Here is a 24166-nt window from a genome sequence, read left to right on the forward strand (position 1 = left end):
GGTGTGTGTTTTTTGAGGGCAGGACAGCTGTCAGAAACACATTCAATATCATCACACTGATTGGAGTCAAGGTTGGCTCACTCCTGGCTCCAATTAGCTCTGGGAGAAGTCATTAAGCTAGGGCCTCACATACTTTTTCCTCCCTGCACTGTGAATGTTTACATGTTATGTGCAATTAAACCATGGCAACATCTAATGTTTGTGTAGTATTATGTTCAGCAGACTGTGTTCTTCTATTGTTGTGACTTAGATGACTTTCAGAGCACATTTTATGCCCAATTCATGCAAAACTCCACGTAATCCCAAGGGGTTCACATACTTTTTCTTGCAACTGTACATGTAATTAAGTCAGGCTGCATAAACACTACTAAATATGTATTGTCCTTTCGATTTTTTTAACTTACTATTTGCTGTTTCTAGTTAAAGCGGAGTTCAATCTAAAAAAAAAATAAAAGTCAGCAGCTACAAAAACTGTAGCTGCTGGCTTTTAAAATACAGCCACTTACCTGTCCCTCTGTCCAGCGGTGTCTTCACCAATGCTGATTTCACCGGCTGTCTTCTCTCCCTGGCGCCAGCATCTTCAGTGTGGGCACCCGGTTGTGACGGCTTGCGGCTTCACAGCCTGGTGCCCACTGCGCATGGGTGAGAAGCAGTGTGCTTTGTGAATGGCCCTGTAGTCTTCTGGGACCTGTCACGTGTTCCAGAAGACTACAGGGAGGGAGGGAGGGGGAGGACAACTTCCACCTCCGATCGCAGCGGATGTGGGAGCGGGTACCTGTCAAATTCGGGTACCCACTCCCCAAAGGTGCCAGACCTTAATGGGGACTGGGGGACAAGGGCTTAAAGCGGAACTTCCCCTTTTGGGTGGAGTGCCGCTTTAAAACACCCTGTGCTTGCAGCATGCCAGATAGCCAGACCAGAGTTCAAGCAGGTACCCTGAGTGCTGTTGATTGGAGCACTGTGCAGGTAGTTGTTCGTTTAAATAATTAAATTAAAATATTAATTGTATTTGTAAAAGTTACTACTACTTGACGTTTACCTTGTATCAGCCTTTTACAATCCCCTGGGCAGCAAAGCTCAGACTGGGAGAGGGAGAAAGAGTACGCAAAGCTAATTAGTGCAGTGCTCATGTGCTAACAAGGAAAATGCTGATAGGAGGAGAGCAGAGTGACAGAGAGATACGCTCACCAGTCTTCTTCTTTTCCACTGTCCAATCGCAGCTTGGGGCACAGACAAGACCTGGATGTATTGTTTAACTGCTGAGTCATGCCTCTTGCCTGTGCTGTCAGGAACAACTGTTTTAACCTCAACAAATGTAAATACTTTGGCAAGTAAAAGAGTCTTCATACGTGCATTTTATCTGTTCATTTAGGCATTTGTCTGGAGTTCAGCTTTCACCACTTGCCTACAAGGCACTTTTACCCCCTTCCTGCCCAGGCTAATTTTCAGCTTTCAGTGCTGTCACGCTTTGAATGTCAGTTGTGCGGTCATGCAACACTGTACCCATATGACATTTTTATCATTTTTGTTTCACACAAATAGAGCTTTCTTTTGGTGGTATTTAATCACTAATGGTTGTTTTATTTTTTGCACTCTGAACAAAAATAGTGGCCACTGATAGGCAGCACTGCATAGGCTGCACTGATGAGGCGGTACTGGTGAGAATTTATAATGAGGCACGGATGATGCTGCACTGATGGGCACTGATAGGCGGTACTGATAGGTGGCACTGAAGGGCATTAAAAGGTAGCACTGAAGGGCACAGATTGGCAGCACTGTTGGGCATTGATGTGCAGCACTGTGGGCACTTTTGGGGCTGCACTGATAATCAGGGTAATCACTGCAGATGTCCGCTTTGACAGTTGTCTGTTACTGGCAGTACTTTTCTCACACTGTGTATTTACATGGTGATCACCTGTGATTGGACACAGCTGATCATGTGGCAAAAGTCCGCTATGATTGGCGTTTACCATGTCATGTGATCAGCTGTGTCCAAAGGGCACAGCAATCACAGGCAGCGCCAGGTGTGCACTGCTGGGGCGTGTTCTGGGAGGACGTCATACTGTATGACATTCTCCCAGCACTGGACTACCCCACTGTAGCCATCATTCAGCTATAGCGCAGTAGTAAAGTGGTTAAAGGTGCATACAATCAAATCTATGTTATTCTGTGATTTCAGCCTCTGTTTACATGTTAAAAAGATGAACATCCATTTCTAACATAATCTAAAATAACAACATCTCAGGGGTACTGCTACAATTAATATCTTACTGATCGAAAAGCACTTTCAGAAAGTGAAATGTCATGTTCTACATCTAGCTGCAAGTGAATATTCTTCAATAAATGATAGCATATGGTTACATGGTTCAGGAAATACATTCCATCTACCTATTTTATTCTGTAAACCATGCAGCAATATATTATAGGCACACTTGAAGCAAACGTGAGTAACTGCACAAAGTTCACTATATGGATCACTTACAGTGTGATTTTATACAAAATTATTATATCTCCCCTAAATCTTAAGAGAGAATGAATTCAGTTCCTCTAATATTTCCTCATAGCTGAACTCCTCCATGCCTCTTATCAGTCTGGTTGCCCTTCTCTGTACTTTCTCCAGTTCCCCGATATCCTTTTTGTGAATTGGTGCCCAAAACCGAACAGCATATTCCAGATGAGGTGTTACTAATGATATGTACATGAACAAAGTGATGTCTCTCTCTCTCTCTCTGCAGTCTATGTCTCTTTTAATACAAGAAAGTCATTTTCTAGCTTTAGAAATATATGATGCATGAATGTGTTTAGCCCCCAAGCTCATAACTTTACATTTGTCAACATTAAAGCGGTGTTCCACGCAAAAGGGAAGTTCCGCTTTAAATATTGGTCCACCGTTCCCCATTAAGGATTGACACCTTTGGGGAACGTGGGGGGAGCAGGTACCCAAAGTTGACAGTTATCCGCTCTCACTTCCGCTGCAATTGCCTAGGCGATCAGAAGCGGAAGTTGTCCTCCTCCCCTCCCTCCCCGTAGTCTTGTGGGACGCGTGACAGGTCCCAGGAGAAGACCAGGCCATTCACGATGCGCAGCACTACTTGCATATGCACAGTGGGCACCCGGCTGTGAAGCCCACACGGAAGATACCGGCGCTTGGAATACAGGACGGCTGGTGAAACAAGCTGCGGCGGGGGCACCGCAGGATCGTGGGACAGGTGAGTGGCTGTTTTTTAAAAGTCAGCAGCTACAGTTTTTCTGCTTTTATTTTTTTACAGAGTGAGTGGAACTCCACTTTAAACCTCATTTGCCACATAGTTGCTAGTGAGATACTGTACATACTGTGTGAATAGTAACACCATTGTTGTCACAGTTACAGCACAGCATGTTACTGATGAGCAGGGATTAAAGTGGTTGTAAAGGCTCAAGGTTTTTTACCTTCATGCATTCTCTGTACCTAAGCCCCCTCTCGATCCAGCAGTGTGCACTGGGGTCTCGGCTATCCCGGGACTCCCTCTCCTCAGCGCCATTGGCTTCCGCTGCTGTCAATCACAGCCAGTGAGCCAATGAGAAGAGAGGGGGCAGGGCCAAGCCTTGGCTCTGAGTGTGAATGGGCACACAAAGCAGCGGCTTGGGAACGCGCCTGCTCGGGTGCCCTCATTGCAAGCTGCTTGCTGTGGGGGCACCCAACAGGAGGGAGGGGCCAAGAGCCCCGGTGGGGGACCTGAGCAGAGGAGGATCAGGGCTGCTCTGTGCAAAACCACTGCACAGAGCAGGTAGGTTTAATTTTGTTTTTTAACTCTAAGCCTTTAGTATCACTTTAATAGCAGCCTCTAATTTTCCAAAGGTTATCATGTGCTTCAACTGTTCACACTGTTGCGCTACAGTAACACACCTGAAATCACTTCCGTGCGCTGTGGTGCATTGCGCTTCAAAAAAATAGTGAATGTCCATTTTTTAGTGTCTTACGCATCCCATTCAAATGAATAGGCTGCTTTAAACGCAATACATTAACACACAACATAACATGCACTAATGCAGTGAACTGCATGCAATAATGCACTGCAAAGAAGTTGGGCTTCCACAGAAAGGATATTGTTTTATTACAATATTTAAGTTATGTCGTCAGTTTAGATGCGAATACAACATAGCAGAATTCTACAAATGGAATAAGGACCCATTCACAGTGCAGTCTAACAAAGGCATCAATAGGTCAATGAGGCGCATTGTGTGATACAGGGGAGGTGTGTGTCAGAGCTGATCTTCATAAAAGTCAACATTTGAATACTGCAAGGGTTTTGGTTAAGGGGCCCCGGGGTACTCTACAGCAAAAATCTAATTAGTTATGCTGATCAGCACCAAGAAGTATACCATTGCACAGAGCAAGTATGTATAACCTGTTTATTATTTTAATTAAGAAAAACGGAAGATCTACAATGACTTTGTTACTGTTCATTTTATGATTTTGCTAACAGCAATATAAATCTTCATATTGCTATGCCACAGCAATAAAATCCATATTTATTTAATATGTTATTGAGAAGGCAGAATTAGTATGAGTAATGTTCTAGTCAGGGTCGCTTCAAGACATAAGTAGGAATTTAGCTTCAAACTTAGAGCTTTAAGGGCTTCATCCACTCCCTTTTATTTAAAAGAAAATGAAAAAGGCCTTTTACGGATAGGTTGTCCAAACACGGTTTCTCAGAACATCATAGCACAACATAAATTCCCTTTGGCAGCAGTTAGGACATCCAAGCAACAAGCATCTCTCTCAACCCCACTGTATAAATACTCTTCCCCTCTTCTCAGCACATCTATGCCATCTGCCATTCACATGGTCACTCTCCTTCCTAGCACTAGTCTCATCCCAAGAAACGTTGAGCCTGTGGAACACAAGACCTATATAACCTCTCTCCTGAAACTATCCTCCTGTGTCTTTTAAATGTACAGACATCTCTGCTAGCAACATCTCCAAATTGACCTTTAAAGGGGAACTTCCCAATACGCCTCCTAAGATACCTTCTACTATCTTCCAAAATTCCTGAATGCCTAGAAAGACTTCTGTACCTATCTCTAATACCTTCTTTTCTAAACTTGATCAGGTCATCGCCTCCTTTATTTGGGTGGGAACCCCCCCCCACCCTCAGAGTAGCTAGGTCTACCCTACAGCTTCCTCTTTCATTGGGAGGTTTGGTTCTTCCGTTTTAAGAAATATTAATGGGCGACTATGCTCATCACAGTCGGATGGTGGTTTGCTCAGGTAAACACTTACCCAGCGGTGAGTTTGGAGGCAGCACTCCTAAGCTCATACTCGGAGTTTAGTAACTAGGTGTTTAGGGGACCCCAAACCAATCCAATCATTACCACCCCTATGAAAAACATTGTGCTGGTGTGGCGACAGGTAAATGTGGCTTCTGAGTGAACCGCAGATTATCTCTCCACACACGTGTCTGTGGGGCGATCCTTATCTATCACATCTAATTCATACCAGATCCACAGGTTTGGGCTAGATTATGAATTTAAATCCTGCTGTATATTATGCCTGAAGGACATCTCCTTCCTTTTGATGAATTGAGATGCAACTTCCAGCCACCTACCTGGATGTTCTTCAGGTTTTTACAACTTTGATATGCCCACAAGTTCAATTTCCTGGCCTCCTGCTCGGTAGCGATGTTCCTCATTTCACTGTACCTTAGGGTAATGAGTAAAGACACCTCCAAGGTTACCCAGGTATTTCATGTGTGGAAGAGAGATTTCCCAAATTTGACAGACAGTGATTGGGAAGAAAGAGTGTGGCAGCACTTCCCCCATATGATTTCTGCCAGAGAAAGATACATTCATGTAAAATTCTTACACAGGGTTTTCACCCCTCAGAGATTATCAGCTATATACAGCACTATCAATGTGAATCAATCTACGCTGTCACACACCTCTAACCATATTGAGAAATGAAAAGTGAATTAACAGAAATAAAATCCATATGCCATGTGATATTGGATGCTCTGCTAAACACTAAAGGTTTAACACATAACCATCTGTAAACATAAACAAAAGAGTGTAGAACAAACATTATGAATAATCAATCAAATAATGAAATGTCCATTAATCTCCCTGTGAACTGTATACACTGTCCCAGAGTCCAATAACCAAAAAGTGACAATTTTCACAGTCTTCTCAAGAGATCACCAGTGTGCAAAAACCTTCACCAAGCAAACTGGCCACTCACTTTAGGAGAATGACCCCTGAGCCAACAGAAAGTCAAAAGCACTTTACCTTTAAGAAAAATCTATCCCTTTTTATTTTCTTTTTGATTTACCCTATTTCATAGTGCCTTGTTGTAACATGTCTGTAAAAACAATATATTTTCTTTCAGCGCAATAATGGAACACAAAGAGTTGTTAAAGGTACCTTGGGACTGGCAAATAGGTAAGGCATTTCAATTTTGTCATTATAATGCTTAGCTAAACAATGAGCAGAGTCCCTGCCATTTATCAAAGCTGGAGCCACTTCATAACATTTCCTAAATGAGCTCTCCACCTACTGGCTTATATAACATTTACTGCGCCATGATCACAGACAGAGAACTGCACCAGTAGGAGACCCCTGTGTGGAAATAAAAATCACACAGGATAACACTTTCTTTTCTCTAACGGCAACCACAATAATACAGAGACTATTAACAGTAATGACCATAAAAACACAAATACTTAGACAAAATTTCACTGTATAATTCTCATAAAATAAAATTGCCTAGAGCAAACTATGCATAAAGCACACAAATGAGAAAGCAGTAAATTGTCTCCACAACCGTATATCTAAGTCTGCCTAAGCTACTACTTAATAGAGCAAGACTTTTAATTTGTTTCTTTAAACTAGTCTGTATAATGGCAGGAAATAAATCACATTGAAAGTCATAGATCTTTCTCACTCCTTACATTACAATGTTGTGTATATGTGTGCACAGACAAACATGCATGCATAATAGATATTTTATTTGTATTTATTTATATGTGTCTAGTCTGGGATTTAAAGTATAAATTGAGTTTTGCAGCCACTTTAATGATAGCTCAGCACATTTAGGAGACGTAAAACTGCTGTCCTGGGCATATATAAATTATGCTGCCAAACAGGCTCCAAGCTTTTTTTTCCGTATACATATTATATGATTATTACTACGACTACAATAAACGTCAATTCCAGGATTTTTTTTTTATAATGTCCCCAGATCGCATTTAAAATATAAAAAAATAAAAACAGCTCAGGTTGCAATACTTACCTTATTTTTGGTGTTTTCCCCCACAGTACTTCTTTTTTCTTTTTCACCACAAGCCATTCTCAATCTTCTGGGCTGAATGACATCCATAGTCATTCAACTTAAGTCATACTTCAAAAGTAATTTAAACAACATGGGGCACCCAGTTGGAGATTCTGTGTTATGACTAAATAGGATCCCCATTTTTACTGCATGGAAGTGTTATAAGCAGGAAGGATTTCTGTTTAAACTGGAAATATTCTAGTACTAATAATAATATACTGTATATGTTTATCTACGCTAACATATTATTCTAGTGGAATTAGAGATTTATTATATGTTTTCTGTGAAAAACAAATAATGCAAGTTAGCAATAAGCAATGAAAATATATTGCAACCATCCACATAAGGTTTTTTTTAATACCAGATGACCACATAGGAATGCATGACAAAGACTTTCTCTGCAGGCCTTATTTCCATTTTATACTCTCATATGTTATCAGCTAAATTCCCACACCCATTGTCCTATATGCACAAGTGGGGATCTGACCTCAGCTAAAACCAAAGGAATGGAACAACATATGGAAGGATACTAAATCCTGCTTGCAGAATGTAGCAGTCTTGGAAGACTCATTTAAAGTCCTCCCTCGATGGTACCTAGTTCCAGCTTGTACAGCCACAGTTGCACTCCTTTATTCCACAGCCTGTTTTCACAGCTGTGTGAAGTTGTAACCATCTCAAAATATGGTGGCTCTGCCCTTTAATTAATACATACTGGACAGAAGTGTTTAGGATGCTGTTGGTGTTGTTTGGCACAGCCCTTTCTCCTGATCCTACTATAGCTCTCTTCAACAAAAACACAGCAAACCATACAAGTTTGTTACACTTGCAGATTACCCTGGCTGCTAGGCAAACAGTCGCAAAGGCCACGAAAACCTTGAAGCTCTGTCTAGTGGAGACCAAAAAATAGGATAACGCAGGCCATGATTCATGGAAAAATATAGGCAACATTACAGGATAGAATACCTAAATATAGAAAAAATACACAGGGTGCCTATGGATATCTTATTTCCCACCTACAGGCTTTGACAAGTCTCTGAACCCTGTTCTTTAAGGTTCTTAAATTGTGAATCTCCCTTATAGTACATAGCTGATTCCCAGGATCCTCCCCTACCTTACCTTCCCTAGTTCCACAAGATTGTTGCCAGCCCCCGCTATAATGACAACCTTTGGCTGTTACTCCTAGCAACCCAGTTAGACTCCTTTAGCTTTCATGAGCTACCTATACACATCAAGTTTCTGGTTAGCACTGCCTTATATCTACGTACATTGTCATGTTTCGGATGTATCTCTTCCCTACTTGATTGAGAAAAATACATTGAATATAAATGACAATAACAAAATAACTGAAATGTTATGCATTCCTATTTATTTCACAGGACTCCTCTATGTGGGATTCACAGCCTGCATGTTTGGCCTGTATAGTTTCATGCCAGTGGTTATTAAAAAAACGAGTGCTACTGCAATCAACCTCTCCATGTTAACAGCAGAACTCTACACATTTTTCTGTGGTCTCTTCTTATTCCATTATAAGGTGGGTACAAGCATTACTTTTACAATTTAGCTTTTTACTAGTCATGAAGACCTGGGTATTGAGAGAAGGAACTCTAATTAAATATATATAGACCTGGTTAGACCCTTTAATATAACTTACTAATGTTTGCCCCATTTAGGCCACATAGTGAGCAATATGGTCTGGAGGCGCAATCCAGATTTGTGACTGTGTTTGTACATAGCAATAGACTCAGATACAAAGCAATAGGATTTTCATTTAATTAATGTTATATATGAAAGAAAAAGCACTGCAATTTGGTTAAATCATCTGTACAGCTGAGGACCCCCTTTGCTGATTTCCACAATCAAGAATGATGATATTGCACTCCTACAGTACTCCTAGCATTAGGCTAAAGAAAATGTGAATATTGTCCTTTGATATATATGTTATGTGCAACAAGTACCATTCCTTCAGAACTAAATCACATTAAATAGAAAAAAAGGTTCCCTTCACTTCAGTTCCTGGGTCATTAATAAAAATAATAGGATTTTTGTAAATCTGCCTTTTGGAGCTCATTAAGGGACACCGGAATCACTTGTTCAGAGTCAATTGCTTTATACTGCTGCCTTCAGGTAGTACTGAACACCCCAGGAAACAAAAAATCAATTGGTTAACCTGGTAGCTATGGCAGAAAATGGTGACTCCTCAGCAACAAATTCATCCTCAAAGGATTTGTAAAATTTTTTTTATCAGACAGAGCCTTAGAAACAGGGGACTCAGAAGCCACCACAGCTGCAGGCATGTCTGACACAGACTCTGGAGGAGACGTACGCTTACAGCCCCTGCGCACAGAGTCAGCAAACAGTTGCCAATTGGCCCATAAAACCAAACATAGCTGCATGGAACTCCTCTCTGGATAAAGATGAGGAGGGGCCATAAATGATGAAGCTAAAGAAGACTCCAAAGTGTGTATTGACTCAAGAAAGGGACAATGATCTAAGCTGTTGGTGTCAGTTTCCTGAGGAGGAACATTGGTGGCCACCCCACAACAGTCAGTGAATCATCAGCTGGAAAGACCCGATCCAGCCCGACTGTTCCTCTTGGTCATGGTATCAGACATGTTGCACTGTTTACCAGAGGTACCTTAAAGAAGAACTATAGGCAAAACATTTTTTCATTTTGGATCGAGTAAGCGAGGGTTATAACCCATCAGTTTATTTTTTGTCATCTGTGTCCCATTGAGGAGATTTACCTTCACTTCCTGTCCCATAGCCAAAACAGAAAGTTAGAGAAAGTCCCTGCAAATTAAGGGAATTCCTTGGGGACCCCCAGGTCTCCAGAACTAATGCCCCCATTAGCAAATTACCTTTTTATTACTTTTCTGGAGACAACCCAGAACTTGGGATTTTACTTACTTTTTTATCTTACTTTTACTTTAACTTTCGATGATAATGGTAAAAAGGACAAACAGAGAAGGTGAATCTCTGTAACTGGAGCACAAATATGCAATTAAAACTTAATAGGCGTTCTAATCCCACTCCATTCTGTCCAAAACTAGAAAAAAGGTTTTGCCTTTAGTTATACTTTTACTGGAGACACCATGTAAAAACCATAAGTAGTCCCAAACCAGCTGCTGAGAACATAGGTGCAAGGCCAGTGGTGGCCAGGTCGCCGTAGGCAGCAGAAAGAACCAACCAAGGTGAAACAATATGTCTCTTCAAATTGGAGCAATGGTGGGAAACATCTACCTGAAGCAGAAAAGGCAGGGGCAAGGCACGGGGTACCTGCACGCAACCCTCCAATTAGTGACACAGCATGTTAACCCTTTTCCATGAAAAGCATTGGAAAAAGGGGTGCCGAATAATACCAATAAATGTAATAGCCCCCGATGCTTAGCCCACACAGCATACTCAGAAGAATCTTCAGTGACTGGGTCACACCAGAGGCTGTACCATGGCTCTGGATCTGAAAAGTATTCAACGGCTAACTAATACAGTACACAGAGGTCTGGAAAGTGCCCCAAACAGAGCCCAGTGATTCAAGGACATTCTAGTCAATCCCTACAATCTTCACTCCAGTGGGTTCGGGCGCAACCTCCAAAGCTTTGGCTGAGGATACCCCATAACTGCATTAAGAGCCCAGCTCAGCAGCATGTAGATGAAGTCTTGATTGAGGGAAAAATAATCTTGGAAAAAGAGAAAATAACTTATAAAAATAGTAGAACTTTTCTCAATAGAGAAAAAAAGTCCATCCTAGTTGGACACTAGAAAAAAATGAAGTATGATGAAAATGGGAGGTGTTACACTTGGCTGACCAATGGCTATTTTGTTTGCCAGTGTTCAGTTCGTCATAAAGGTGGCAGTATAACTTGTAGTGCTAACTCTGCAGGAACAGATTAGTAGATTGGGTTCTCTGTTCTTCTGCCTCGACTCTGAGAACAACCTCAGCCTCACTGACACACCAAGTTTGTCAAATGGATATTGCACAGCTACTGGGAGCATAAATATAAACACCCTGCACAAAACTAAGGCTGAGCATCAAAAAGCAAACATCAGATTGGTTAGTGGTAAATTAACCCAATATATTGTCACTGGTTGCAGTTATCACATATATGAGTAAGTAAAAGAATTAGGGCAATTACAGTTCACTAGACACTATGTTCACTAGGGTGTAGCAGCATAGAATGGAGTTATATGCAGCTAAATTAGAGTAAACCTTGTAATCCACAAGATCAGCAATAAGTAATGGCATTAGAAAACAGTAACAGCAATGATAGCCAATACACAGTAGTCTATATCCAGTCCCTAAAGTGGTATCTCTTACTATGGACAATAATGAAAATTCTTGTGACGCAGCTATCTGAGAGAGCAGTCTTTAGCACTAGTTCTTCAGCTGGCTAGTGTTGGGGCCGAGACTTTACGGTGGTGCACATGAGTACAGTCCCAGTAAAGTCTGCATGCAGTAAATAATGCTGCTAGCAATATGGTCAATCCCTATGTGCTCAGTCTCTGCTAGCAGCAACAGGTTAATGGCAGCAGTGTCCGCTCACCAGTCATAGCGAAATAACAACAGGTATCTCACTGTTCAGGTTTAAGATTACTTCTGAATTTGCCTGGAGTGACTCTGGTCCTCAGCACACAGCCGCAGGCTTGGGACAGTTTGATGTGCAGACAGCTGCAGTGATGTGCACACCTCCTTGCAGCAAAAAGAGTGTCCCTTAGTATTCAGCCATCGAAAAATACAGCTCTCTCTTCACATTGGGAATTGTAGTCCAATTGTCCATTAACTGCCATAGTAAGGTTTATTTCCTGAACTTTATCTCCCATGATTCAGTGCTGGTAACCATCAAGTCTCTTGAGCTCCTTGGGTTGCGACCTCCCCTGGGTGGATGGAGGCGAGGTAGTCTTAACCCATTCTGCTGAGGTCAGTTTAGAGCACAGAGTGCAATGCAGCACAGAGTCCTAAATCACTCTCTGTCTCCAGCCAAACACCTGTCTACAAATGTACTACTCAAATAGAACAAATAGTGCATTACAGAACATTTTACAACATTATAAACTAAATAGACACATATGTACCAGTGCATACACAGTTAAAAGACAATTTCCTTATTTAGAAAAATTGGAATTAAATTTTAAGGGTGAATAGATTTCTTTTTCATAAATGGCTTGTTTTAATGTATTATAGGATAGGCAAAAATCAATTTTCAAAATAGAGTAACAGAGAAAATTCAAATGATCTTTATTCAGTGTCAAGCAATTTAATATGTTTCAACATTTTAGCACAATCTAACAACATATTTGTTATTCAAATGGTTCTGTGAGCATTGCTTGTGTGTGTTTTATATGCAAATATTATTGAAAGAAAATTTCACTTTTTTTAAATGTCAGCCAAAAAAAAGTGTTTTTCCAATCCAGATGTCTAGTATGTAATGAACTAAACCATGAATGAAAGGAAATCAAAGTGCATGTAAATCCTAACAATAGACTTCACCAAATTGTTTGCTTATAGTCTGCTAAAAATACATGTTTTGTTACTTCTATTTATTAAGTGCAAGTTCCCATTTGCTATGTAATGTTATCTCAGGCAGTATTATCAGTTCCCCACAGTAAACTACAGAACACCCCCCATTTCATGTTTCTGTCTTAAGCTTGGTACACAAATTGAGTTTTGTTTTTTTGTTCAACCCAGAGATCGCTATACTAGCTAAGGGATGTTGGTTCAATGATCTCTTCCACTGTGCCTTTGTGTTCTGACAGGGGGATTACCCCCCCCCCCCCACGACCACCAGAACATACTAATTAGCGCTCGCAGCCATTGGCTGAGAGCTCTGATCGGATGCTGCTTGTCCCCTCAACAAAAGTCGGACCTTAGACCAGCTTCTGTAGGAAGGGCAGCTGTAAACACGATCCAAATGTTGCCCACTTCCTGCTAAAGCAGCTAATATTCGGACCATGTGTACCCAGCCTTAGGGTGACAACACTGCTTCTCTACAAATACAAAACAATGAATGAGTATTGTCAGCCTATGATAAGAAGTGTGCTACTAGGCAGGTCTCCAGGTAAAAAAAACCCCATAAAACTAAAGTAACCACCACATCTAAGAACTGATAAGTTGAAATACAATATATTAAAATGTTGTTCTTGGGTTTAGATACACTTTAGGAACAAACATAACCAAATGCACAAAAGGTATGGGATAGTATCTGAAAAGTTGGTAAATTTACCTACTGCATTATATTACCTCATACACAATACTTTGTTGTATTTGGGGTGTTAACGTACATTGAGGCAGCCCATTCATTTCAAGTTTCCTGATAAATGCATAACAAACAAACAACAAAACAACTGTTACCTTTAATGCAGCACACAACAACAGTATGTGCATTGTGGTGCACTACAGTACAGATGTATTAGCACCTTCTGTACTGTGTATTGAGCTGCTAGACTAAATGATTGTCACTGCACAGAATGTTGTGTGTTCTTGTGTATTACACAAGTGTGAAGCAGGCCTTAAGGTCCTCAAATACAGCACTTACCTGCAAAACTTACATTTTGCTTATGGAAAAGCAGCAGCATTATCGTCTTTCAACAGTTTGTAGGTACAAACAAAGGTCCCCAATACAATGCAGTTATGCTCATTGTCGTAAGCTTTCCATTTAAGTGACACTAAAGCTTTTTTTTTTTTTTTTTAAACATGTCTATACTTACCTGCTTTGTGCAGTGATTTTGCACAGAGCAACCCCGATCCTCTTCTTTTCGAGTCCCCACTGGCGTCCCTGGCTTCTCTCCCTCAAGCAGTGCCCCCAGGGAAAGCCACTCGCCTCGGGAGCACTGCTGTATGCTCACCCTCGAGCCACTGCTCTATGCGTCCATAAGACACATAGAGCCATGACTCGGCCCCACCCCCTGCTCTCTCCTCATTGGCTCATTGTGAATGACAGCATCGGGAGCCAATAGGCTCCCACTGCTGTCTCAACCAATGAGGAGGAAGCATCCCCAGAGAGCAGAGGCTGTCAAGAGTATCTCTGGTTCGGAGGGAGCTCAGGTTAGGATTGGGGGGGGGGGGGTTCTGCATACAGAAGGTTTTGTACCTTCATACATAGAATACATGCAGGTAAAAACCTTGAGCCTTTAGAACCACTTTACGTACTTCATTATCCTCTTCTTTGAGGAATCTAGTGAAGAAATGAATGAAAGGAACACGGTATAAAAAGCCATTTCAAAGCAATGTATCCTCATACAATAGGTAGTATTTAAAAGACAGAAGAGTAGTTGATAGTTTTAGTGGAGAAATGAATGATAACTAAAAGCCTGTTCTTGTATAGCTAGGATGCCTGCTGAAATCATGCTGTATGTCCAGTAAGTTTCTAGTTTGAAAATCTTTTTATTTTAACAATGTACTCTATATATGTATGTTTCTCACGTTACAAGAAGGTTGCAGAGTAGATCCTTGTTCATTTGTACTGAAAAATATCTAGTTTGCCTTTAGGCTGAATTTTATGTAGGTAAAATTCATTGAACTGTTATTTTAGTGAATTTAAAATATACTGTATAAGCCTTTTCCTATATACAAACATACATTTTACTCTGTATAAATTTATTTTATAATGTTCACAATAAGACAAACACAACACCTGATACTGTCCAAATAACTGGCAGTACCAGAGCTGATTGGCCATAAATGCTTCTCAAAGCTGTCTATAGTTTTGAACAGATTGTAGCTATCAATCCTGTTGTGTACCATTTCAGAATTTCAAATGTTATTTCCTTATGGAAAGTGTAAGAAATTTGTCCTAAAGCCACAGTTTTAAAAGTACTTACAGACATTACATGACAATGTTGACTATTTAATGTCTGTGGGATCACCAAAAGCCAAAGCCAGGTTGCCGAGAAATTAGCTTCATAAAGACAATAAAGACATTAGTAGGGTGCTTTACTATCATCATAAAGATTTTGTCTCCTTGGTTTCTGCATTAAGATAGAAGACTCTGGACCTAGCAGGACCTTGCATTTTGGTACATATTTTGGGCTTTGAGCTTGGGGTTTTCCTTAACCACTTAAGCTCCAGAAGATTTTACGCAATTCATGACAAGGCCATATTTTAAATTTAGCACTGCGCTACTTTAACAGGCAATTGCGCAGTCATGCAAAGCTGTACCCAAATTATATTTGTATGATTTTTTTTTTTTTTTACACAGAGCTTTATTTTAGTGGTATTTGATCACCACTGTGTTTTTACTTTTTTTTCCATTAAAAGTCCTCAAATTTTGATAAAATTAAAAAAATATATAACTTTCTTCATGAATTTAGGCCAAAATGTATTCTGCTACATGTCTTTGTAAAAAAAAAAAAAAGTCTCAATAACTGTATACCAATTAGTTTTCCTGAACGTTTTAGCATCTACAAACTACGGGATATATACTAGAATTTGTTTTGTTTTTTTATTCTAGTAATGGCAGCAATCAGCAACTTTTAGCAGGAGACTGTGATGCTGGGCGGTAGGCAACCTGACACTTTTTGGGAACTGACTAAATGACACTGACATCTCTAGTGACATTAATACAGTGATCAGTGTTAAAAATATACATTGTTACTGTACTAATGACACTGCCTGGGAAGGGGTTAACATCTAGGGGCAATCAATGGCTTAACTGTGTGCCTAGCTAGTGTTAATGTGGTTACGGTGTGCTGCTTTGTACTACAGATCTATTTCTTTTTCCCTGTTTAGCAGGGGGAAAAACAAAGCCAGTGCTCCCTCTGTATAGAGCTCTGTGTTGCTTGCTACCACAGAGTTCTTGGCTGTGATTTAACACAGCTGATCAGCAGGTCCCGCCCATAAAAATTGAGCGGGGTCTGTTGATGCACTCCTGCTGTGTCAAATCACAGGGCAACAGGTGACGGGGGTGCGCACGTGCCCCAAACCCAGAAACAGACCAATACATTCTTGGTGCCTGTAGCTGCCACCTTGCCGCAGTAAAACTACTGTGGTGGGTCGGCAAGTAGTTAAGCCAACCCAGCAATTAGGTAGAGGATGGTAAGGGGGAATTAATGACCAGAATTTAGCTTCAATATAATTAACCAATATACATCCTATTTGGATGTACAGTATCTCACAGAAGTGAGTACACCCCTCACATTTATATAAATATTTTATTCTATCTTTTCATGTGACAACACCGAAGAAATGACAATTTGCTACAATGTGACGTAGTGAGTATACAGCTTGTATAACAGTGTAAATTTGCTGTTCCCTCAAAATAACTCAACACACAGCCATTAATGTCTAAACCGTTGGCAACAAAAGTGAGTACACCCCTAAGTGAAAATGTCCAAATTGATCCCAATTAGCCATTTTCCCTCCCGGGTGTCATGGGACTCATTAGTGTTACAAGGTCTCAGGTGTGAATGGGGAGCAGGTGTGTTAAATTTTGTCTTAATCACTCACTCTCTCATACTGCTCACTGGAAGTTCAACATGGCACCTCATGGCAAAGAACTCTCTGAGGATCTTAAAAAAAGAATTGTTACTCTACATAAAGATGGCCTAGACCAGTGGTGGGCAACCTTTTTTTTCAACTGAGCCAAATCTCGCCAAAACCATGATTGAAATTTATTTTGAGAGCCACATTTTTAAAACTGAAAATACATCCCCCATATAGTAATTCATCCCCCATAGTAATTCATCCCCCATATAGTAATTCATCCCCCATAGTGTAATTCATCCCCCATAGTAATTCATCCCCCATATAGTAATTCATCCCCCATATAGTAATTCATCCCCCATATAGTAATTCATCCCCCATATAGTAATTCATCCCCCATAGTAATTCATCCCCCGTATAGTATTTCATCCCCCGTATAGTATTTCATCCCACGTATAGTATTTCATCCCACGTATAGTATTTCATCCCTCATATAGTATTTCATCCCCCCATATAGTATTTCATCCCCCCATATAGTATTTCATCCCTCATATAGTATTTCATCCCCCCATATAGTATTTCATCCCTCATATAGTATTTCATCCCTCATATAGTATTTCATCCCCCCATATAGTATTTCATCCCTCATATAGTATTTCATCCCTCATATAGTATTTCATCCCCCCATATAGTATTTCATCCCCCCATATAGTATTTCATCCCCCCATATAGTATTTCATCCCTCATATAGTATTTCATCCCTCATATAGTAATTCATCCCCCATATAGTAATTCATCCCCCATATAGTATTTCATCCCCCATATAGTATTTCATCCCCCATATAGTATTTCATCCCTCATATAGTAATTCATCCCCCATATAGTATTTCATCCCCCATATAGTATTTCATCCCTCATATAGTAATTCATCCCCCATAGTAATTCATCCCTCATATAGTATTTCATCCCTCATATAGTATTTCATCCCCCCATATAGTATTTCATCCCCCCATATAGTATTTCATCCCCCACAGTACTATTCCCCCCCCCCTTCTAGTAAGCCAAGTCCCCCGTGTCAATTCACTTACCTTTCCTCTCGCTGTCTTCCCGCGCCGTTCTGGTCTTCAGGGCGGACTGTGAGAGGAGCCTAGCTCCCCTCCCCTCACGTTCGGCACGCTGCCCCGCCTACACACATCCTGACAGCCACATCCGCAGGCCGGATTAAAAGGTCCGCGCGGACTTTTGGGGCGGCCAACCGAGAGGAGGCAGGGGAGCGGCCGACCGAGAGGAGGGAGGGGAGCAGGCGCCCGGCACACAGAAGAGCCGCATTAGAGTGGGTAAAGAGCCGCATGTGGCTCGCGAGCCGCGGCTTGCCGACCACTGGCCTAGACTATAAGAAGATTGCCAAGACCCTGAAACTGAGCTTCAGCATGGTGGCCAAGACCATACAGCAGTTTAACAGGACAGGTTCCACTCAGAACAGGCCTCGCCATGGTCGACCAAAGAAGTTGAGTGCACGTGCTCAGCGTCATATCCAAAGGTTGTCTTTGGGAAATAGATGCATGAATGCTCCCAGCATTGCTGCAGAGGTTAAAAGGGTGGGGGGTCAGCCTGTCAGTGCTCAGACCATATGCCACACACTGCATCAAATTGGTCTGCATGGCTGTCATCCCAGAAGGAAGCCTCTTCCGAAGATGATGCACAAGAAAGCCCGCAAACAGTTTGATGAGACCAAGGTAAACTTATTTGGTTCAGATGGTGTCAAGCGTGTGTGGTGGCAACCAGGTAAGGAGTACAAAGAAAAGTGTGTCTTGCCTACAGTCAAGCATGGTGGTGGGAGTGTCATGGTCTGGGGCTGCATGAGTGCTGCCGGCACTGAGGAGCTACAGTTCATTGAGGGAATGATGAATGCCAATATGTGCTGTGACATATTGAGGCAGAGTATGATCCCCTCCCTTCGGAGGCTGGGCCGCAGAGCAGTATTCCAGCATGATAACGAACCCAAACACACTTCCAAGAAGACCACGGACTTGCTAAAGAAGCTGAGGGGAAAGGTGATGGACTGGCCAAGCATGACCTAAACCCTATTGAGTATCTGTGGGGCATCCTCAAATGGAAGGTGGAGGAGAGCAAGGTCTCTAACATCCACCAGCTCGGTGATGTCATCATGGAGGAGTGGAAGAGGACTCCAGTGGCAACCTGTGAAGCTCTGGTGAACTCCATGCCCAAGAGGGTTAAGGCAGTTTTGGAAAATAATGGTGGCCACACAAAATATTGACACTTTGGACACAATTTGGACATTTTCACTTAGGGGTGTACTCACTTTTGTTGCCAGTGGTTTAGACATTAATGGCTGTGTGTTGAGTTAGTTTGAGGGGACAGCAAATTTACACTGTTATACAAGCTGTACACTCACTACTTTACATTGTAGCAAAGTGTCATTTCTTTATGTTGTCACATGAAAAGATATAATAAAATATTTACAAAAATGTGAGGGGTGCACTCACTTCTGTGAGATACTGTATATCATCACACTATTTTTAGTTTCAATAGATGGGCAAGGGTTAGATCATCTGTCAGGCTTATACTGCTTGGCTAGATCTAGAACTGAAGCTACCAGACCGTAATATATATGAGTATACCGTTTATTCCAAAAATGTATTGAATACAGAAGCAAGCAAATTTTAGGAGTTAAGCTTCCCTCTTCATTGGGGCTTAAAGAAACAAAATATGCTGGCTCAAAATTGTGGGGATTTTTAGACTACCACTGGATTAGCACAACAGTCAGGACTGGTTCTAGAAGGCTGCTTGAACCAACTGCTGACAGTTTCCATCACAACCCAAGGTGACCATGGAAATCCCTGAAGGTGCCAACCTAGTATTCATAACAGTTTTAGTCACCTTCATACAGTTAGATAAAAATAGTAATATAAAATTATCATTCAAGTAAACCTCAGGACCATGGTGCCAATAATCTACTATTCAAAGGTTTTAATAACAGTTTGTGTGCCTTTTTCTTTGTTTTGGTGACAACTGTAAACAAGACATTGGATGACGGAACCTTTAAAATTTTCCAAAATGCTACCAAGACAAAAGAGTGAGGATAAATCTTCCGATGGAAGCAACTGTTTCAGTGACAATTGACTAAGAAGAGATTTTCTCTCACATTTTCTTCTCACTTGCATCTACAGGACAGGAAAAGAAGAGAGGAACAGACAGCAAAAATATATATATAAATAAACTGACAGGAGTTTTTAGTGTTCTCTGTGCAAAAAAAAAAAAAACACGTTTTGGCAATACATACATTTTAAAGCCCAGATGTCATCAAAAAGGTTTAGAAAATCAGCACAGGAGGCATTACTTATAGTCAACGTGATGTGTCCCTTGTGCTGATGGTTTCAGTTTTAGTTGAAATGTTCCATCCTCCACCTCTGCCACCGTAGTCTCCCAGTGCTGCATGGGTTATTAGAGCCAAGGGACTTGTCATATACAGTCATGAAGAGTGTTAAGTGTCAGACTATGCCCACCCTTTCCACCCCCCTCCTTCATTCATAGAAGCTGTACAGAAGCTTCTGTCAATAAAAGGTGATCTATGAATGAAGGATGGGTGGATAAATGAAAGGTTCATCTCCTCTATTCATAGATTGATTTATTCTACCTTGTTTTGGTGCTGCCCTTTAATACACACATACACAATGTCAGGGATGCGGGTATGACCAGAGGTATGTGAACTGACACAGGGAAACGCAGGCTTCAGATATGGTATAAATAAGACAATTTATTAAGACTAACAATACAAATATAAATGCAGTGCACCAAACCCCAAGCTAACACAAATACATACAACAAGGTGAAACAAACCCAAACCTAAACTGATATAGATACACAGGTACATACACATATAGAGCACAACGTAGTCAGGCAGGCCGGGTCGATAACTATTGGGCAGGTAGGTACAGGAGGAGCAGGTGGAGAGTAGTCAGGTCACGAGCCAGGTACAGCAACTAACGGACAGGTAGGTACAGGGGGTCAGGCAGAGAATGGTCAGGGTCACAAGCCAGGGATCAAACAGGAGAAGTCAGCAGAGGTCAGGATCAGGCAGGGTCGGCAACAAGTCAGGCAGAAACAGGAACAGGAATGCAGGTTACAAGATACAGGGGCCCATGGAAAAACACACACCAAGGCACAGACTGCAGGTCTGGCCATCCCTTAAATACACCACCTGCAATCAGCCCCAGGTGATGGCTAATTGCCGAAGTGAACCTCTGGTTGTTGAGAGCACCCACAGGCCAGCCCTGGTACTGCAGCCCACAAGGCAGGTGAGTCCCACCACTATTGGCAAGTCCATTCCTGACACACACACATCTGCATATATATTTGGGTATCTCACATGGACCAAGCATGTAGGGTAGATGCTCAGATCCTTCAGACTGCCCTCACTTTTGCTCTAGGTCAGTTGCTTTTTAGGTAGTGAAGCCAAAATTGTAATGACAGCCAAACTTGCACCTGCCCCTGCAAGGAGGGTTAACACTTTTACCTCACTCTACCAGAAGCTCGAATGGTGGATTTTCAGCTGCCCCTCTGATGACTGATGATCTGATGACTGGTGGGATAATAGTCAAATAGATTCAGGAGAGGTAATGAAAGGTCACACATCCACAGAATGAATATAGCAGACGCGGGAAGATCCTTGCACTGCAGGTTCTTAGCTACAGCTTTCTCCCTGGCTAAGGGAATGGTTAGCAGCCAAGTGCTAACATCACCAATCTCCTGAGACTAGCAGTCAGAGGCAGCAGTGCCTTAGATGATCTAGTGTAGATACAGTATATAGCTAATAGGTACAGTACAGGAGTATCAAGATACACTCATATGCCATAAAGTGTACTGCTAATTTTCCGGAGCAATTTAAGAAAAAATTATACATTTTCACTGCTTAGGCACAGTTAAAGCCCAGCTCCAGGCAAAACGTACTTAGATTTTTACTTTGTTAATGTCCACCAGATCACAAAAAGAAAAGGAAAGCAGTTTTGGTTTACAGACTTTTTTGATAGAACAAAATATTGTTTTTATTTCATTGGCTTTGTTTTTTTGCATATTCAGAAAAGAGGGTGTTCTATTTCAAAATTGAAACATACACTAAAACATTCATGCCTGAAAGAAGCAAGGATATGGAATATGTGGGGGTGATTTACTAAAACTGGAGAGCGCAAAATCTTATGCAGCTCTGCATAGAAACCAATCATCTTTCAGGTTTTATTACCAAAGCTTAATTGAACAAGCTGACGTTAGAAAGCTGATTGGCTACCATGCACAGCTGTACCAGATTCTGAGTGCACCAGTTTTAGTAAATCTCCCCCCTGTGTCTTACTCTATGCTTTTACAGTAGTATACAGTTTCTTATAGCATTACATTGCCATTTAAAAATAGCAGGATGTCTATTATTGCCTCATACCTGCATGCAGACTAAGAGCACAATGAGCTTATTTATGCACAATAAACAGACAAATCTCTACAATATTCTGATACGGAAAGAGCTATTAGTCTGCTAGTGACATAAGGAGAAATGGAAGTATGAAAACACAATCTGACTGTGTTCTCCGACAATGAAGTCTGCTGCTGGGCACAAAGCAAAAAATGATGGAGAAAAACTTCTCATGCCAAAAAACACTGCATATAAAGGACTCCTTTATTGCACTCTCAATCCAAGAACAAATGATAGAAAAATATTCAATAGCAGTTAACAGCTCTCATCAGTGAAACTTTCAAGTTTAAAAGGCTGTTGATTAACAAAGTTCCTTTGTGGCAAATTAATTTTCATGCTGTAATAAGTTGAAGGAATGTTTTAACTTACTCTGTTCTGACAAATGAATTGTTTAGACGCTTTCACGGTTACAATGTATCTATTATATCAATTACTGCAGCTTCTGACTTTGGTGACCCAGTGTTTATATCCCGACTAGAGCAGCAGTTTTCAAACTTCTTTCACCAAGGTCTCATGTATCACATATAATATTCATGAATGATCTACATTATATGCTGTGCAACAGCTGACTGAATGTATTTATTACACACCATTTATGCAAAAAACTGTGTTTTATTAGACCGAATAGCAGAACACACAGCTGAGGCCCACCTTACAGTCTTACGAGCCATTGCAGTAGAGGATTGTTTCAGGCAAAAGAACCATGTGATAGGTACTATACACTATAACAAATTAGTTTTTTGTCCTACAGTATATTATATAATATATATTATATTATATTATATATTATATCAGTCCTTGATCCAGTGCAGCTGAAGCTAAACCTGTCACTTTAAAGTACACACTTGAAGTATACTTTTGCCTCACTGGACCCACACGTAGCAATTTAAGTAAATGATTGGGCACTAGAGATGAGCAAATTGCCATCTTGTGTAAAGCATAATTCTTTGACCCTAAATATGTACATTTCAAATTCATAGAAACAAAATCTTCAGTAGTTCACTGAAGAAGGCAGCATTCTAATATTCTTGTACTGCAGCTTTTATGAGGTTTGGATACTATGCAATCAAAAGAATTGGATCAACTCCCTTTAGTGGCTATACCTTTGCACATGCTAGAGAACACAGTTGTAGAAAGCAGTGAACAAAATTAGAGGGAAACAATCTGGTCATATCCTCAGGGTTTTTTGGTAAGAATGAAAAATTCTCTTCTACCTATGTATCTCCCAAAATGAGACGCAGGCAAGGATAACCAACAAATCTGCAACATCAGGCAAGACCTTGCAGCCTAAGTAAACATTTTGTTAAACTGGGATTCCTAAAGTGTACAAGGTTATAGCAACTGGAGAGATTTATACCCCAAAGGAGGCAGTACACTTACAGGTAGAAGAATACTACAGCACTGTGTTCTGTAATGAATGCTGAAGAAATCGTCTTTCTTTCTTTCTTTCCCTGAGATTATATGTTCACTCCAGACAAATGCACTTAAACTGCAAATTGAAGATTAAAATCCCTGTGCCCTGGCATAAAACATATTGCTGGTGAAGTTTAAAGCTGATCTCCACTCCCCAGATCCACTTTAGTCCTCCTCCTTGTCATTCCACAATATAAAATTGCAATTCATTTTTTTGTTTACCTTTCTTTGTCCAGCCCAGCCACCATTCTCAGCTAGGCAAGAATGACTTGTCCCTGCTTCCTCAGCCTCCTGCAGTATCCTTGTCACATATCCCAGGAGGCTGCAGCAGTGGGAACTCACAGTGGCATCTTAACCACTTGCCCTCCTGAGGATTTACCCCCCTTAGTGACCAGGCCTCTTTTTGCTACTCGGCGCTGCACTAATTCAACTGATAACTGCGCGGTCATGCAATGCTGCACCCAAACAAAATTTAAGTCCTTTTTTTCACACAAATAGAGCTTTCGGTGGTATTTGATCACCTGTGCGCTCTTTATTTTTCATGCTATAA

General features: G+C 41.0%; 1 protein-coding gene across 2 annotated transcripts in view; it reads left to right on the forward strand.

The window, feature by feature from the left end:
* LOC149446013 (queuine/queuosine transporter SLC35F2) overlaps positions 1–24166 on the forward strand; it is a 433222-nt gene that overhangs the window by 397610 nt on the left and 11446 nt on the right. For both annotated transcript variants that reach the window (XM_089653153.1, XM_089653152.1), the window contains exons 6-7: positions 6365–6417; positions 8683–8837. In XM_089653153.1, the coding sequence (XP_089509279.1) occupies positions 6365–6417; positions 8683–8837 (208 nt within the window). The remainder of the gene's footprint in view (positions 1–6364; positions 6418–8682; positions 8838–24166) is intronic.

Source organism: Staurois parvus, unplaced genomic scaffold, assembly GCF_062004578.1.
Source record: "Staurois parvus isolate SC_StPar_1 unplaced genomic scaffold, SC_StPar_1.0 ptg000703l, whole genome shotgun sequence".
Taxonomy (NCBI): domain Eukaryota; kingdom Metazoa; phylum Chordata; class Amphibia; order Anura; family Ranidae; genus Staurois; species Staurois parvus.